Genomic DNA, 18,870 nt, shown 5'->3' on the forward strand with positions numbered 1-18,870 from the left:
CCCCCCCCTCTCTCTGCTGCTTCCCTCCTTCCCTTGGAGATCCTGAGAAGAAGATTTGAATCTGCAGGTTCAGATCCACCCCTGAGACCCAGCAGACATTCACAGAGTGCTTGGCTTCTTCCCCACAAAATACTGAGAAATGTAATGTGCCAAGGGGGGCTGGGAATTGTAGCTCTGTGAGGGGTAAACTACACTTCCCTGCTTTGGGGGAAGCCATGTGCTCTGACTGCATGGTCTCGATGTGACACTAGTCCTGTTGATGTGGGGGGCAGTTCCTCTGCAAAAAGAAGCTGCCTCAGATTTGTAAGCTTGGGTAACAGATGCTTCACCTCAAGAGGACACCCGTCTATCTATATGTCTAAATGCACCATCTCCTTCCTGGATGGGATGGATTTCTGGCCAGGATGTGGGGAATTAGTGGAGCACCGAGATGTGCTCCTCCGTTGTGTGGGCAGCAGGCACATCAAGGTGCAGCAGAGCAGAGAGGAAATCTGGTTTGCAGCAATGCAGAGACAAGGTCCAGTCTACAGGAAAGCAGATCAGTGCTAGCACGGTGGATTTGAGTACCCGTACAAGACTGCAGGGACAGTGTGGTGCATTGCAGAGGGCAATGGTTTTAGCAAGCAGAAGTCAGAAGCAAAAGGCAGCTATATTATCAGGTTTTGTACAGTAAAACTCTATCAAGGTAGATGCTGGGGGAGTTGCATTGCAGTCTTATTCCTCCTCTGATTTTGCTGCAGAATTGCAAGGAGCAAGATGTGCATCCAATGACTATTTCATGATAAGCAGTGCTGCTTGTTAGCAGTGTAGAATGCAGTGCCCTGCAGTAAGAAATAAATTTTCTTATCAGAGAACTAGGAGCTGTTAGCTAAAATGAATTTTACAGGTGCAACCAGAAATTCTTGCTTTGTGAACATTTGTTGGAACAGGTGGATAACAAGCCAGGGAGGGAAAGAACAAAGCAGAAGGCTGGAGAAGGTGTGGTGAGCATTTTCACTGTTTTCCTGTTTTCATTTGTACTATTGTGATCATCATCATTGCCTTTTAAACAACCATCTTAAGGTGATACATGAGAAATATTTATTTATTTTTAAACCACCCTTCACCCATAGATCACAACATAAAAATGCAATATAAAACCACAAATTACATAATAAAAACAAGAACAACCCCCCCAAAACCAAAAAACCCCTTCACCACACCCTCACAAACACCTTTTAAAAAGGTATAAGATATTAATCGATGGGATGCGGGTGGCGCTGTGGGTTAAACCACAGAGCCTAGGGCTTGCAGATCAGAAGGTTGGTGGTTCAAATCCCCGCGACGGGGTGAGCTCCCGTTGCTCGGTCCCTGCTCCTGCCAATCTAGCAGTTCGAAAGCGTGTCAAAATGCAAGTAGATAAATAGGTACCGCTCTGGTGGGAAGGTAAATGGCGTTTCCGTGCGCTGCTCTGGTTCGCCAAAAGTGGCTTAGTCATGCTGGCCACGACTGGACCTAATGGTCAGGGGTCCCTTTACCTTTAAGATATTAATCAGCCAAAGGCCTGGTTGAAGAGGAATGTTTTCATCTGGCTCCTAAAGGTACATAATGAAGACGTCAGCTGAACCTCCCTGGGGAGAACGTTCCACAAATGGGGGCCACCGCAGAAAAGGCCCCTTCTCGTGTTGCTCCTCTCGTGGAGGAGGCGCAGGAAGAAGGGCCTCAGAGGATGATCTCAGGGTCTGGGTCGGTTCATATGGGGAGAGGCGGTCCTTGAGGTATTGCAGTCCTGAGCCGTTTAGGGCTTTATAGGTCAAAACCAGCACTTTGAATTGGACCCGGAAACTACTGGGCAGCCAGTGCAATCAGGCTAGGATTGGTGATGTATAGGTATGCTCTAACCATCTTCCCCCGGTGGGCAACCTGGCCACCAAATTCTGCACCAGCTGAAGTTTCTGAACCATCTTCAAAAGGTTTTTAAAGATTATTAAAAGCAGTTAATTTTAAAGTGCCCTTACATCTTCTTCTTAAAGAAGCCCACTTTGTTCCTTTCAGTGATATGTGCATGTGTGGCTACACTCTGCACATGTTCAGAAACACTCAGCCTGACAAACCATTTTTTTTGAAAACTGGAGTGAGCATTCATTGGAAGACTAGGGCTACATGGGTGTTGTCTGCACTTGGCCCTTGGGACTGGGCCCAGGCCGCACCTCACACTGGTCCTGCTTTCCCTCCTCTTTAATGGCTTTGCCTGCCTGGAATAGATCCTTGGAAGTCTGATCATGCATTTTGCTTGCCCTGTGGGAGGACAGAAAGATGTGTGGGTAGAAACCAGCCTACTGTACAAAGGTAAAATCCACATGACTTTCTCTTCCAACTTTTGCCTCCCAGAATGGAATGTGGCTCCCAGAAGAAAATGTGGCCCTTGGGGTGAAAAGTCCCCTCACCTCTAGGCAACTAGTAAGCATGTTCCAGTGTAGTTTTCCATGCACATTTAGCAGGCAAATGTTGCTGTGTTGTTTGTCAGGCATCAGAACAGACTCCATCCACACAACTTGAGGCAGTGTGCAATGGAATGGCTGTAACCCAAGCAGCATACAGTGGTCCTTCGGGTTACAGACGCTTCAGGTTACACACTCCACTAACCCAGAAATAGTACCTCGGGTTAAGAACTTTGCTTCAGGATGAGAACAGAAATCACACAGTGGCGGCAGCAGGAGGCCCCGTTAGCTAAAGTGGTGCTTCAAGTTAAGAACAGTTTCAGGTGAAGAACGGACCTCCGGAACGAATTAAGTTCTTAACCTGAGGTACCACTGTACAATCATGGAATTGTAGAATTGGAAGGTACCCCCTGCAATGCAGGAATCTTTTTGCCCAATGTGGAGCTTGACCACATGACCCTGAGATTAAGAATCTACCAACTGAGCTGTACACATTTTGGGAGCTTTTGAGGGTTTGAGTTGGATAATACAGAATAGGAGCCTGTAGGAACATGTTGCAGTCATGCAGCAGAAGCTGTCCATGTTGCAATGCAGATGGTATGCGTGTTTGCAAGGTGACTGCTGCGCCGAAGATGCAGCACTGTGTAACAAAGCAGTCTGCTATGTTCTGTAAGCAAATAGCATCCTTTCCAGCAGGGCTGCATCCTGCAGCAGAAGAATAGGGTCCTGCCTCCTGGAGGGTAAACCCAAAATTTCAATGCAGGGCTTTGCATAAATTGAAGGCGTCAGGAATGCAGTGCAGGCTACCATAGGATTTTGCAGTTTTCTTGAGGAGTCCGGAAACAGGTGATTTGGAATGGTGCAGGATTTTGCAGCCTACCTGTGAAATGCTTTTTCAGAAAGCTGTTGCCATCTGCCCTCCTGAGAGGCCCATTAACTTTCTAAAAACTGCAGCGAAAACAGCTCACGTCCCCTTGCTAGCTGTTTTCGCTGCAGTTTTTAGCAAGAGACTCTCCGTCGGGCAGATTTCAGTAGCTTTCGGGGGGAGTGATTCATAAGTAGGCTGAAAAATCGTGAAGGGAGACGAGGTCGCGTTTTGTACAGAAAAGTGCATCTACGGAAGAAACACGCATCCGTAGCACCGCAGGCTGCAGTCTCCCGAAGGTTCACACGTTCTGTCTCCCCGAGCGCAGTTTTCCATTGCTGCAGAGAGATCGGGGAAGGGAATGCGGATTTATTTAGCAGAGACAGCTGCACTCTTCGACACGCAGACTTTAGATGCAATGCGTACGTGTGTGTATGCTTCCGTATGGATGAGTTTGGGGTGGTGGCTGTTGTTTTGCGATGCGGAAAAGTCTGAGTTTTAGGATGCAACCATCGTTGGCCGGGGGAGAGAAAGGGGTTTTGGTGCAGAGTTCGATGCTAAGAAGGGACCACTGTGCTTTGCAAATGCCCTGCCAGGCCTTCCTTCCCACCGATTGCTGGCCTTTAGCTTGGGAGTTCTGCAGCCGCTCGGGCTCCAGAATAGCTCGCGAGGGAGATGGTCTCGCACCGCGGGGGGAGGGAAGGAATGCGCTAGGCAGGATCTTGTGATCCGCAGAGAGGAAGCGCTCAGGCGCTCAGCTCCTCTCGCGGTGCGCCCGGCTGAAGCATCCTCGTCTCTCTCTCCTCCCTCTCTCATCCGACTGAGTCAGGAGGTTGCGGGGGCGCCTCAGAGATGTTCCAGCCACAGAATGGAGCGGGGTCCGGGATCGGAAGCTGGAGGAGGGCACGCCGTAGCATCGCAGCCCGGTCGAGAGGGGTAATCTCTCTCTGCCCCCTCCAAATAGCCGCTTCATAGGATTTAAACATAATCTTTGCGCCTAGGGCAGGGGTCTGCAACCCGCGGCTCCGGAGCCGCATGTGGCTCTTTTACACCTTTGCCACGGCTCCGGGCGGATACTAGCGAGGGGAGGAGGCGCATTGTGCGCCCCGACACTCCCCACTGTGGCGGGCGCTGTACTGGCTGTGACGTCGCATGGGGGCGGTGCCTGCGTTAGTCCATACGTCACCTTCCCGCCCGCTGTCGGATCGCGGCTCTGGAGATATATTTGTTTTAAATGTCACAATGGTTTTGCGGCTCCCAGGTTTTTTTTCCTTCAGAAACGGGTCCAAGTGGCTCTTTCTGTCTTAAAGGTTGCAGACCCCTGGCCTAGGGGATCCCGGAAGGGGAGCGGGGCATAGTTCACTTCGCTGCCCCTCAACTCAGAGAAGCCTGGGGAACAATGGTCAGAGTTCCCTGCAAAGAGGCTGTGAAAGCACTACGCGAGTTGTAACTCTCTGAGGGGAATAGGGTGGGGTGGTCTCCCCACTCTCGTCACTTCTAACACTCGCATCGCCAGGACACTCTGGCGGAAGCCCAGGCTGCTTAGAAATGGCGTGGCGCTGCTTGAAACATGCTGTAGCGCGGAAGCAGAGCCATATCTGGGCTCCCTGGCGCCCTTGGCGAGGAGATGTGGGGCGCACAGGCCGCTAGCCACTCCGAGCCAGAGTGGAGAGGGTTTTGTATGCCCCCCCCAGCCTGTGCCCTTGGTGGGGGCCCCCATAGCCAACCCCTCGGTCTGCCCTGTGTGCGGAAGTTGGGAGTCAGAGGAGAAAGGCGCAAAGGGTGCTGCGGGTGCAGGAGTCGGCTCTCTCCCTGTGAAGAGAAAAGGGCCTGGTGTGGCGGGGGAGAAGGGCAGGGGCACTTGAGAGTTGGCGCAGGCAGGTTTTTTTCTCCAGCAGTGCCCTGTGATCCGGAAGGGGGGTGGCTCCTGGGTCGACCCTGGCTCTAATTGCAGAGTAGGGTGTTGCTGAGCCAGAAAAAGGGGCATTTATCGGGGCAGAATTCAGCCAGAAAGAGGGAGGTCAAATAGGACTGACTGGAACATGCCCCCCCCTGCAAAAAAGGGGGTGGGGGTGGGAGGGAGCCCAATGTGTGCCCTAGAAAGCAGCCCAGAATCATCTGCCGGGTGTCTGAGTCTAGCTGTAAAGGGAGGCACTTTGAGAATCTGTGGTCTCATGATTTGAGAGGAAGAAGGGTCATGAGATTCGCAGCCCAATTCTGACAGGAATGATGCCTGGGCGTTTTGGTGGGCTACCTGTTCCCAAACTGGGAAGGCAAAGCTCGACTTGGTGAATTGAGGGAGTCAGGGACTCCTAGGTTCTCCTCTAACTGTGCTGGAAATATGGGGTTTAGGGCAGGCTTTGCCAACATGGTGCCCTCCAGCCATTTGGGGCTAAACCCCCACCTGCCATAGCCATGGGCACGCTGACTGGCGAGCAGCTACAGTGCCAAACCACTGCAAGTGGGCAAAGGTTGGTCTGCGGGGCTGGAATGAGCAGAGGGTGGGGAGACCATTCATTCTGACCCTGCTGGGCACCAGAGCTGCACAACCGTTGCTGAAGATCCCTGGGGATGACAAGTTCCAGTAGCATTGTCAGGGAATGCTTTCAGGTGCGCTCATGCTTGGACGATGCGCAAGCCCCTCTGCTGGGTCCTGGCTTTCCCCTTCTAAGCTGTGGGTCTGCAGCCAGGCTCCCTCGCTGCTGCTGCGTCTTTCAGTTTGCGCCGTCCTGTCCCTGCTGGGCATTTGGTTGCTGAGAGGAGACTGAGCTGTAAACGGAGGGGAAAGCTTCTTATTTTTAGCTGCTGTGTGTCTAGACTCCCTCAGAGCTGGAAGCAGAATTCCAAAGGTCTTGCTGCCCTGCCCGCCTACCCTGACCATTTCCCACGAACCTGAATGTTTGCGTGTGGGCACGAGGGGGCGCCATATTACAAGAACTGGATTTGCTGAAAGGGGATTAGAATGGGCTGCAAAATGGACCCCAAAGCCAGCTGTGATTGTGCCTGTGGGTTAACTGCCTTTGCAGCCATTGATGGCCTCAGTAGGAGGCCAGGAGAGACAAAAGGAAATATTGCTTCACAGAACATGTAACTAGCCTGTGGAATTCATTGCCACTAGGTGTGGTGGATTTCACTACCACAAGCCTCTAGGTTAGGTGGCTGTAAAATAAGATTTAACAGAGTCCTGGTTTTAAAATATGCACACTGCAAAGTCCTGTGGTACCTTAAAGACCAGCCTATTATAGCATCAGTTTTTGTGGACTAAAGGACACCGCCAGGGGATTTAGTCACCCAAGCTGATGAGAACATAGGCGAGAGTCGAGCGCCCTCTTCTCACAGGGGCCAGCCAAGTGCCTGTGCAAAGGAGAGAACTCGACATTCAATTCTCAGCAGCTGGTATATAGCGGTGGACTGGCTCTGACTGTGAAGGTAGAAAATACCCTTTGTGGCTCTTCATGATTCCACATTAAAGACATTTGTGATGGCTAACTCTGGAAACAGTGGCAATGGAAGGTCCGTCGGTGGCTGTTTGCCTTGATGGCTGCATGGTCCTTCCATGTACACAGGCAGTCAATCCTTGAGTCCGGTCAGGGAATGAACCTCCGTTTCATGCATTGTTTGTGAAAGTCCAGTGGCATCGCTGACTGCTTTTGGAAACAGAAGGGTTGTGAACTTCTATGAGGCTTGTGTGAATGTCCTGGTGGATTCATGAGCCCCATGTTAATGAGTGGAAGGCGGACCACCATTTTAAAATTACTATTATTATCATTAGATTTCTTATCCACCAGCAGGCCCCAGGTCGCAGCAGTAGAGAACACAGTATTAAAACCAGCTGGAAACAAATTATAACCATGACTAGAGTGGGTGCTAAAAATATGTGTACCTAGAGTGTCAAATTTTGATTTTCCGCTGCAGGCAGCAAAATACCAAGAGTTGTGGGGAGATTGGAGCCTGCCATAATTTGAACAACCACACTTTACACAGCAGTTAAATAAATAAATAAATAAACAACAGCAATATGGGAAGTGGGAGGAGGAAGGGAGAGTTTCATTTCCCCAGGAACAAAATACTGAGCTTTGATGATGTGACATCCCCATGCCAGGAGCGCTGCGGGGAGAGAATACGTCTGGTTCCTTGGTGACAGATGACTAAGTACTGCACATTTAGTGCACCCAACCATCTTTACATTCTGGAAGGCCGTGATGCGTTTTGGAAGAGATGGAGGCCGTCTTCCATAGGTTTCTTTGGGTAGGAACCGATCTCGAAGATAGAGGGATTCTGTTTTAAATGTCAGTAATACAATAAAGCAGCGCAGAGCAGGCAGGAATGATTGTGCTCAGAAAAGATGCTGACCAAGGCTGGAATATTCTTTAACAACAGATAGCCACACACATTCATGCTCCATCCTTGCTCAAATTCAGTTTCCAGGGTCAGGATTGTACTAAGCCGTCCTGTCAGCACAAGGATTACCACTGGGCAGCAGGATTTCCCCTTCTCTTCCAGCTGTCTGTGCCTTGAGTCCACTCCAGATCTGCTCTAGAGGGTTGGAGGGAACCCCTAGACTAGATTTAGGCTGTGTGAAGGGGGGGGGGCTTCCATTGTGCTGCAGAAATCCTTTTGCTGACAGAACTACTTCACATTGCATATCACCCCAGGACTTCTGTTCCCTCCAGTTCAAGGCAGGGAGAAACCTGGGGTTCTGCGGAGGCTTTTGGTCTCCAGCCTCCGCCATCCCAGACCATTGGGCATGCTGACTGATGGGAGTTGGGGATCTAGCAGCATCTGGAGGGCCACAGGGGCCCCACCTCCGAGGAAGCGGGTCTTGTGCTTTGAACTGGATCAATACTTTTTGGCTTCATAGGCCTAGCTCGGATCCAGCCCTGTTGTACTGTGGCTGTGTTGTGGCTATGCAGACAAGATTAGAATTGTAGAATCGTAGAGTTGGAAGGGACCATGAGGATTGTCTAGTCCAACCCGTGGGACTCGAACCCACGACCCCAAGACTAAGAGTCTCCTGCTCTACCAACTGAGCTGAATGTGGTGTTTTGCTTACTGCCAGAGACATTAACAATGCCTTTCTTCTTCTAGGGCAAAATATTTCAAGGGGAAGAAGCTTCATGGGGAGGTGGACATCAAAGTTGAGCAGGTAAGCCAGTGTCCAGTGTGGGGGGCTCAAGCGCCAAAAGCCTTATGTGCTCAGGCTGGAAGCTAGTGAGGACTCTCCACAGGCTCTGACAAGAATAGGGATGTGCGCCATCTTGGCACCGGGACCGGCAGGCGGAGTGGAGCGGTCGACTTGGCTTTGCTTGCTATCATTGGCCTGGCCTTGGCTAACAGGATGGTGTATTCTGTTTGCTGTGGTTGTAGCTCCTCCATCTTGAGCTGGAAAGCACATTTGTCTAGACCCAGAAGCAGCACCCACCTTTGGGCACCTATGGCAGCCCTCGACCTGCAGCCTGGTCCACTGCTGGCCCCTGCTCTACCAGCCCCACCCCAGCTGGTGCTTCAGTCAGTGATGGGTGGCTCGGTCCGGGAGCTGCCATTTTAAATCTCCACAATGTCCTCAAGGTAGCATCTTTTGTGGCATTGTGGGAAATATAAATGGCTGCCTCTTGGTGTTGCAGCTGATCCAGAGCACTCCTTGGGGCCAACCAAGGGTGCTAATGTGACTAATATATGGGTGGGCCAGCTAAGCCCCACAATGCATAATTGTTCATGTGATGTGCACACACATCGTTTGAATGGCAATGCACATCAAATTTGAGCCTCCCCCAGCTCCCTATGGGGCCAACTGATCTAAGAGCAGAACTCCTCAAACCTGTGGTCCTGTTTGTGACCCCAGACTGACACTAGTCGCTTGCATGCCCATCGCCAAAATTTGTCACTGAGGAAGCTCACATTTTAAACCCTGAAGACACCATGTGTGTCTGCAGTTGGCAATAGGTGAGCACGCTGCCCGTTTATGAAAGAAGCTCCAGCCTCATCCTGACCCTCTCTGTCCTCCCTGGGGGAGGCAAAGTTGCCGTTCATTGTTCACTCTCTTCCCCCCGGCCGGAGGCTGAGCCCAGGGCAAGGTCCTGAGGCGGCTTTTGTGGCTGAGCCACTGGCGCAAACCTCTGCCTGACTCAGAAATAATGGACGCAACAACCACAGTGAGAGCAGGAAGTGAAACTCAGGGCTGATGGTTTAGGTCAGTCAGTCTTACTTTCTGAGAATCCTTTTAACATCACTTTGTCCCCCCCCCTTTTTTATTTCAAAGGGGAAACAAACAAGCAGACTCACACATACAAAAACACACAACATGCAACGGAAAGAAGACCTATGTAAATCCCTATAAGAAAAGTGTTCAGCTCAAACAATTGTGCATCATATTCTGAATCTCTTCTGAAGATTGATAGATGCATTGGCATTTAATTGTTGGTTTGTTGTTGGAGGAACCTCTGTGCATTATGGTGAAGTCTGTTGTGTTTTGGGTGCACACTGAGTTCATGCAGGGCGGTTGCTTAGGTCTTGGTTTACCCATGTGAACTGGGAATGAGCCTTGCAATGGGGGAGGTGGAATTCAGGCTGGTTGGAGCTGCTTTCTTCTTTTACTTGAACCCCAAAGTCTACTGACCATGTGCAAAATGCACATACACCATTTATTCATTAATTTTAAAATGGGCTTCTTTTAACTGCTGCAATGTGAAATTGTGCTTTTCCCCCTTGGACCAGGCATGATTTTTTTTAGCTAATACCCAGGGCCGTCTTTAGCAGATGCGGCACAGGGGTGCAAATATCCACCCAGCGCCCCCAAATTACCACAGATAGTGGGGGGATGGCGAAGCTGTGCACTGCCAGCCATCGGGAGGGCAACTCTCCCCCATGCCGCTGCGGGAGAGCAATATGGCAGCTGGTGGGTGTGCAGGGAAAGCGGAGGCTGCCGGCAAAGCCGCACAGCTCCCCCCCTTGCTGGGGTGCCCCTGAGAGACGCACCACTAATCCCTATGGGAAAGATGGCTCTGCTAATACCAGTCCAATGCCCTTGAGTGAGGGGTGTGGTAGCTTTTGGGTTCTATATATTCTGTTGTAGCTGCACTGGATGAGTGTACACAGAAAGGCAGTCTAAAAACATTTATAAAGAAATAAAATTCCTGATCTTCTTACTGAAGAGATTCTTGAAAGGACCACGGGGTTTCCTGGGACTTAAGTCAGCACACGAAACCATTCCAGTTGCGAACCTGCGAACTGTCCTGCCTATGTCTTTCAGGCTTTCTGTGTATCCCTGGTCCCTCCATAGAGTCAGGAGGGGGGCTGCTGACTGTACTGTGTGTGCTGCTTGGTCCATGACTAGGTCTTGTGGGTGTCTCCTGCAGGCAGAGTTCTCCGATCTCAACCTGGTGGCTCATGCCAATGGCAACTTCTCCGTTGACATGGAGGTTATACGCAACGGTGTTAAGGTAGTCAGGTAAGTGGCAGTGCCTGTCCTTCGGTGGCTCATTCAGCTTGTTTTGACTCAGGTGCCCAAGTGTTTTCTCTGCTCATGTTTCAAGGCACTTCCACACAGTGGGTATTTTAGAGTGGGATCCAATCCCACACAGCAAATAAAGGTTGGTGGTCTGTCATCTAATCTCCCTGCAAACAATTCAGGATGAATGCTCCTTAAATATCGAATGTCACCTAATCTCCATATAAACAAAGCAGGATGAATGCTTACAAATCAGGTCATCTGGAAGCACCCTTGGAAGCGCTTTCCTTTCTAAGATGAGGCAAACGTGTATCTTAAACTTTTCTGTGCACACACCTTGATCTACCCACACGTACTTGTTATCCCTGAGAAACGTAAATAACAGGATATATTTATCTGAAAGTCTTCAAACTTACACGACCCTTTAAAAATTAGCTGGTGAAGGTGAATACATCGAAACAGGGCCCTGTCCTGGTTTCTAATCCATAATTGACTTCTGACTTCTGCTCTATGCTTGAAACTGGGTCTCCATCTGCAAGCTGATAAATTATAAGGATCAACATTATTGTTGAGTGAAAAAGAGAAAATCTTTGTAACGAATTATTGTGTTATACATATCTTTATGAGTTTGAGTTTGTAATCTCTGTTAGAGTTTGTAATCTCTATTTGAGTTTGTAATCCTTGTCAGAATACATACTTTTGAATTGATTAGTTTTTGTTACTATTGACTATTGATTGAGGGACCACTCCCACTATTGAAACTTATATTGGCCTGAGTTCTTGGTGTGCTTTTTTCTTGGTACATTTAATAACAAGAACTCCAACTTATTTAAGGTTGGGAGTTCTGCAATGACAAAGTTCAAAAGATGTGTGTTCAGCTCCCTTTGTTGGCAATCTGTTCTGGAGATACACTGCAGTGCATACTGCGTCTGCCCACAACTTATGGGGCAGGGATGCATCCTTTAACACGCACCTTGTCATCTCCATGATGGACCTGAACTTTCTCTCAGCTATGGAGTTCTGTTGTGGGGTATCAGGAATTGTGGTTACATGCTCAATTCCTTCCTTCGCTAGGAGAGATTGCATGTCATTTGAACAATATTCACCCCCCATTGTCTGTCATTAGCATAGCTGGAGCTCTCTGGAATTTGTTCTTCACCATTGCAAGTTAGTCCTTGAACATTTCCAGCATTTCACTCTTTTCCTTGATGAAATAACACTGCACAATACTTTGAAAAATCATCAAGAAATATTGGTATGTACCTGTTCTTCCCCATTGAGGGAACATTCATAGGTCCACATAAGTCACTGTAGACTATGTCAAGCACTTTGTTGCTTCTCTGCTCGGTCCAAAGAGGAAATGGAAGTTTAACTTATACAAAGAGTGTTGCTCTTTGTTACCTGCAGTCCCCTTGCAAGCTCTTTTCTGTAGATCCAGAATGGTGTTGGTGTCTCTGTGTCCAAGTCTTCTGTGCCACAGCTCCAGGTCCGCCTCATGCTTATGGTTTGAGTGTGCCACCTTAGCAGACTGCTTCTCTGAAAGATCAACCTCATATATGCCATTTATTAGCTTGGCTTGAACAAAAACTTCACCATTCTTAGTCGCATTACATTCTCCATTACCAAACGTTATTTGAAAACATTTTCTGTCCAAACTAGACACACTAAGCATATTACAACTCAGTTGTGGAACATATAAAACTCTTTCCACAATAGTATCCATTGCTTCATTGTTTATATTACATTTCAAAGTTACAGAACCTGCACCTTGAGGTTTAACAACATTGCCACCTGCAATTTCAATATGAGATTTAACAATATCATTAATATCAGTAAAATAGTCCTTTTTATATCCAAAATGTGAAGAAGCTCCAGAGTCAACAATCCATTTGTTTGATTTATTTTCATGTCTCTGAACAGTTAAACTCTTTTCTTGCAAAAGTAAGGTGTGTTCACATTTCCCCTTCTTTTCTTTTTCTTGTTTGGATCCTTACAGTTCCTTGCAATGTGGCCCTCTTTGTTATACTTAAAGCACACAACCTTCTTGGGTGTGTCTTTGGCCTTTGTAAACTGTCTAGACGCATAATTAGTGTCTTTACTCCTCACATTTTGGACTGGAGACTCTGCTCTTGCTTTGTATTCCTGTCTCAAATATGCAGTCAGATCTTTAAAAGTTAAACCTTCTTTATAATCAAGCAAATACATCAAATTTGGATCCTAATGATGCTAGGAAGAAAGAAGTCTTCATATCTTCACTGAGTGGACTTTCCGTGAGTTGAATCTTTTGTACTATAGCAGTAAACTCATTTATATGCTTTGAGAATTCTGCTTTATGGTTCATCCTCAGTTTAAAAAGCTCACGCAACAGCATCCTATGAGAGCATTTCATGGTATCTCCATACTGTGGGAATGTTCAGGGATGCAGGAGAGGATATATTGTCTGATTATATCCTTATCCAACTTGTGTTAACAAGTTCCACAATTTCAGCAGAGTAACATTCCCTTCTTTTAAATTTGCAGTGGCTACATTTGCTCAGGCTCGCTAAAGCCTCTATAATAACTGTTCTGGTATTTCCCCTTATTCACTCATAAAATATAAGAGACGACACAGTCTTTTACAAAAGTATAAAAATAGTTTACTCACATTCTGTTCACAATCAGATCCCAGAAGGCAGACTTAGCTTAATGAAGTAACATACACTTGGAATCTATCTTATAAGAAGACAGTCCCTTTGTCCTCTCTTGGCTGGAAGCCAAGAGGGCATCTTTGGCTAAGCAGATGTTGCTTCTTCGATGCATGTAGTGAAAGAGAGAGAGATGGCTGCCCTGCCCTGTGCTTTTGTCATTACCTGCACAGGTGAGGCCACACCCACCTCTAGTCACATGCAGAGGAAGTCTGTCCCAGCCCAGAAGGAAACAGGAAGTTTACCTGCTGGCTGGACAAACATCCCTCCCCATGTGTAAACATGTTCACTCTAGGAATGTTGTACTTGACTGCTCTTGTGTTTCACATCCCACACATACATGCACTCTAAATCATTTAAAATTTGAGACGCATCAGCTCTGCAGTCAACCTGTGATAACTGTTCATTTTTAAGTCCATCAAAAATAATAGTCTTGGCTTTGCTATTTTGTAGCTTCCATAATCTAATTTTTGCTAAGTCCTCTTCACTCGAGCCACTAGGTTTAGGACTTTCAAAAGCATCCAAAATCTCTTGATTCTAGGAGTACTATCAAATGTTGCTTCCAGTGAACAAAATTATGTTCATTCAGCTTAGGCATTCTTGGCCCTGCATCTTCATCAAAAACCACACTAGCCATCTTAAAAACCAAAAATTTCAAAAATATTCAAAATTTCAAAAATTTGCCAAAATTTCAAAATTAAAATCTCAAAAGTAAAAACAGCTCTTTACTGTCTTAGGTACTGTGAACTCCAAGGGAAGGAGGTGTGCTTAATTCCCTCACACAATGGAGCAATAGACCATGTTCTTACCAGGAAATAGACAAAGAAAAATACTCTTCAGCTTAGGATCTCAATCCTTTGCAATCCTTCAAAAATACGCAACACTGGGCCAATAACCCTTTGTGGGAATATTGTGGGTAACAGGAGAGGATATATTGATTAATATTATCCTTCCTAACTCACGATAGCAGAGTGCATTCCCCCTTTACACAACAGGTAGCTGGTTGCAGATTCGTTAGAATCTCTTAAGTTCTTTTATTCCTGGTAAGACCCCCTTTATCCCTCCTAAAAGAATAAAGACACCACAGTCTTTATTCATAAATAACAAAAATAAGTTTACTCAGGATCAGGCAGAGCACAGTGTGATCCTTGAAGGCAGGCTTACGGCTTGAGGTTACAAATAAGTACAAATAGGTTTACCCCATATGAGAGATAACCCAGGGACTGGTGGCTGAGAGCAGCAGTGCAGTCCAGGTGAAGCAGGAAGCAGACAGGACGAAAAAGAGGGGAGGGAGGTAGCTACGTGACTTTTACCAGGTCTGGAAAGGTCATACCCCCTTCTGGTCACATGCAAAGGAAGGATGCTCCAGCCAGGAGGAACAGGAGGTTTGACTGGCTGGACCAACATCCCCTGCATGACCACTCTAGCAAAACAAGTCATGTTGTACTTGACTGCTCCAGTGGATTACATCCCACAGAAAGGAGATAGGAGGGCTGTAGGATAAAAGAGAATATGAGCTGCCCGTTGTACTAGACAACACCAATGTATGGACTCAGCAGATGCATTCTGGTTGATTTAGCCCTGGAAAAGAATCTGTGGCTCCTTCAGTGGTCAAAGGAAAGCAAGCACATGGTCCAAGAGAACACCTGGTCTCATCTTTGAGATGCAGCAGATTAGAGATTACAGACCTGCGAGCCGAGATTCTGGGATCCTGGTGTCTCTAGGAAGCAGGCCTTGTGAGCAAGGATGGGGGGAGAGTGGTTTTCCTGGCCACCCTTGTTCTTCATTATCACTCTTCTTCTTCTTCTTCTTCTTCTTCTTCTTCTTCTTCTTCTTCTTCTAGGAGCCTGAAGCCCGACTTTGTGCTAGTCCGTCAGCACGCCTTCAGCATGGCCCGTGGAGGAGACCATCGTGGCATCGTGATAGGACTGCAGTATGCAGGAGTGCCCAGCGTCAACTCCCTGCATTCTGTGTACAACTTTTGCGACAAGCCCTGGGTGGTGAGTGGGGGGAGCCGATGTTTGGGGCAAGGACTGTGACTGTAGGCTTTGGACTAGGTGTTGACAACAAGTGGAGTGTTTATTGGCATACCCACAAGTTGAAGGACTAGGGGTGTGTACACACTCTATCTTTAAAGCATACTCTTCCCCTCACAGAATTGTGGGCACTGTTGTTTACCCCTTAGAGAATTATAATTATCCAAAACCCTTAATGAATGAAGAAGCCCAGGATTCCTGGAGGGACTGGATGTGTTTTGAATGTACTTTACAGGTATCATGTGTACACAGGGCTCATTTGCTCATTCTCTTCCCATGGAACAATCACTAAATTAAAAAGAAACTGACATAAAGCTGAGACACTAAAACTTGAATGGCCAGTGAAAACCAGTTAAAAGCCTTGGCTAAACAGGAGAAGTGTTAACTAAATTGTGGGCAAGAGGCTTGGCAGGATTCAAGCAGAGAGGCTGTTCTAGAGCATAGATGACACCATTCTTGGAGGATAAGGCTTCCGGGGCTACTAGGCATGAGGGTTATATTGCCTCCAGTATTGGAGGAACTAAGCCTCTAAATCCCAGTGGGTGGAGAACCTGTGAGGAGAGTGCTGTGCTGTTCTGCTCCGCTTATGCTTGCAGGATTCTCATGGGCTTCTGGCTGGTTGCTGTGGGAACTGGATGTTGGACTAGAGGTACCTAATCCTGCATGGCTCTTCTTACATTGCTGTAAGCTCACCAGATCCAGGCAAGGATATGGCAGCCTGCCTCAGGCATGGAGCAGCTATTGGGATGCCATGGGCGCAATGCACAGGCAGTGGCCTGGTTGGCCACTGTGGGAGCAGGATGGGGGAGGACCTCTTGGCCTGACCCAGCAGGCTTCTTCTTATGTTCTCATGTTCTTGCTTCATAAAGAGAAGAGAAACAGAGCAGAAGGTCATCAGAAGGAAGGCTAAGGTAATGACCACCACTTTGATTTTGGCCTGCAGCTGATGGGCAGCTGGTGCTGCTATGCCCAAAGGGGACTTCTGGTGGTGGCTAGGCAGCAGCATCCTACATCAAGTGGAGTTTCGAATGTCTGCCTGTGAAGGCAGCAGCAGCTCCCAGAGGGGAAAAGGGGTTCAAGGAAGCAATAGAGGCAAATGGGAGAGTTAGAACAGAAGCGAGCCGAGAACAGATTTAGAAGGTCTCTTTCTTGTTCTGTCTCTTACCTGTGGTGTCCTCCTGACAGTTTGCCCAGATGGTTCGCCTCTTTCGCAAACTTGGACCGGAAGAATTCCCGCTCATTGACCAGACCTTCTACCCCAATCACAAGGAGATGGTAAGTTGGGCTGGAGTGTGGTGGGAGGGCTAGAGATACCATATTTCTTCTTCCTTTTTTGTGCTAGATCAGTGATCAGAGAGGCTTGAATAATAGATTTGTAGAGTTGGAAGGGATCCTGAGGGTCATCTAGTCCATCCCCCTGCAATGCCGTAATCTCAACTAAAGTATCCATGACAGATGGCCACCCAACTTCTGCTTTAAAATCTCCAGGGAAGGACAGTCCACAACCCCCATAGGGAGACCATTACACTGCCAAACAGCTCTTACTGTTCTTCCTAATGTTTAGTTGGAATCTCATTTCTTGTAACTTGAAGCCATGGGTTCAAGTCCTACCTTCCAGAGCAGGAGAAAACAAGGTTGCTCCCTCTTCCATGTGACAGCCCTTCAGATATTTGAAGATGTCTATCATATCTCCTCTCAGTCTCCTCTGTTCCAGGCTAAACGTACCCAGCTCCTTCAAGCAGTCCTCATAAGGCTTAGTTTCCAGACCCTGGTTCATCCTGGTTGCCCTCCTCTGCACACGTTTTAGCTTGTCAACATCCTTCTTAAATTGTGCCAGAATTGGACACTGGACTCCAGGTGTGGTCTGACCAAGACAGAAGTGAGTAGTACTATGACTTCCCTTGATCTGGACACTATACTTCTGTTGATGCAGCCAAGAATAGCATTAGCTTCTTTTGCTGCTGCAGCACCCTGTTGACTCATGTTAAGCATGTGGTCCACCCAGACCCCCAGATCCTTTTCACATGTACTGTTAGTAAGCCAGGTTTTCCCCATCCTATATTTGTGCATCTGGTTCTTCCTGCCTAAGTGCAGAACCTGACATTTGTCCCTATTGACATTCCTTTTGATGGTTTTGGCCCATTGCCATTTTCAAATTGGGCTGTCATGGACTTAAATGTTGGCTGGCTCTCATTGTGCACTGGATTTAAATGACATGGGGTGAGATCCCACAGCTTTCAGATTCAAAATATGTCACATGCTTCCTTATATGGTATTCCCATGGACACACCTTGCTGGTCAAGAGACTGCGGCTAGGACTTTGAATAAGGGCTTGGACTGGGGTTTCCCAACCCATGGTTTGCATTTGCTGTTACTGGAACTAGGGTCACGACTGCTAGCCACAATGGCTTTGTGCTGCTCACACAGTCAGAGGTAGTACACCTCTGAACACCAAAAGCTCCTCTTCTTTCTTGCTTTGCTTTGCTTCAGTCATTCCTCTTTCTTTAGCATCTGCTATCATAATCTAGCAACCCTTCCCAATCACCCTTTCCTTCTGTTTCCTCCTTGCCTTTAAAACAATGAACTACAGAGCTGCAGACAGGGAGTTTTTATTTTAAACTCTTCTTTCAACGCCTAGTATAATTGTTAGGCACAGTGGTGGTGCTGGGGGGGGGGGACACTTCCAAACAGTCTATTGCTGTAAGCAGTTGCTCCATTCCTTCCTCTTCAAGCTGAGCCACAATCTGCAGGGAACAGTCCTCCACTGCCTGTGCTTGAGACCCTGCAGAGTGGCCTTATTGCCTTCGTTTCCTCCTCCTCCGAGGTTCTCTTGAGTACACTGCAAGCCCCTTAGCTACCTCTGTGGCATTAGGAGCCGCATTTGAACAGCTTGGAAGCTACATGGGGCTAATGATTAGTATTGAAAGCAGATGCTTTGGCAGGGGGCAGCATTTCAGGTTTATGGGGAAGAGCCAGGAGTCAGAGGGCAGTTCCAGACTGTCACTATCTGCTAGTGGGATTCAAACACATGATGGCCAATTCAGGTTGTGCAGTTATGGTTTATGGGGAGATCTTGCGTGACAAGCCTACTCTCCCCAAATACTGGGCTTTTTGCCTGAAGAAGTGACAGGGAAATGCACTGAAAAGTGGTATAACGTTTGCTTTGGTACAAACAACTCCTTCAATAGCCAGGGTCAGCTCATCTCCCTGCAAACAAATGAGGCTGGAGGCTCAATAAACAGGTCATCTGGAAGGGCCTGCAGAAAATGTCAAGGTGGGAAGGGCTCTACGGCTCATTTTGAAGAAGATTCTCTCCCTGACCACTGAAGAACAACATCTACAACTTCCCCTGGCTCTATGCCTTTTGCAGAAAACGTTTTGGCTCTTCTGGTTTTTCTTCCAGAAAAAGTACTAGAGG

The 18,870-nt window shown here is 47.7% G+C and overlaps 1 protein-coding gene across 3 annotated transcripts in view; it reads left to right on the forward strand.

Moving 5' to 3' along the window:
• The window catches only part of SYN1 (synapsin I), an 89,602-nt gene that overhangs the window by 17,736 nt on the left and 52,996 nt on the right, over positions 1–18,870 (forward strand). For 2 of the 3 annotated variants that reach the window (XM_082205811.1, XM_082205812.1), the window contains exons 2-5: positions 8,374–8,431; positions 10,641–10,732; positions 15,260–15,416; positions 16,638–16,727. In XM_082205811.1, coding sequence (XP_082061937.1) covers positions 8,374–8,431; positions 10,641–10,732; positions 15,260–15,416; positions 16,638–16,727 — 397 coding nt within the window. Of the gene's footprint in view, positions 1–4,086; positions 4,222–8,373; positions 8,432–10,640; positions 10,733–15,259; positions 15,417–16,637; positions 16,728–18,870 lie in introns of those variants that run through there. The other variant, XM_082205813.1, reaches the window with a different exon arrangement.

This window comes from Podarcis vaucheri (assembly GCF_965113315.1).
Source record: "Podarcis vaucheri genome assembly, chromosome: 17".
Lineage (NCBI taxonomy): Eukaryota > Metazoa > Chordata > Lepidosauria > Squamata > Lacertidae > Podarcis > Podarcis vaucheri.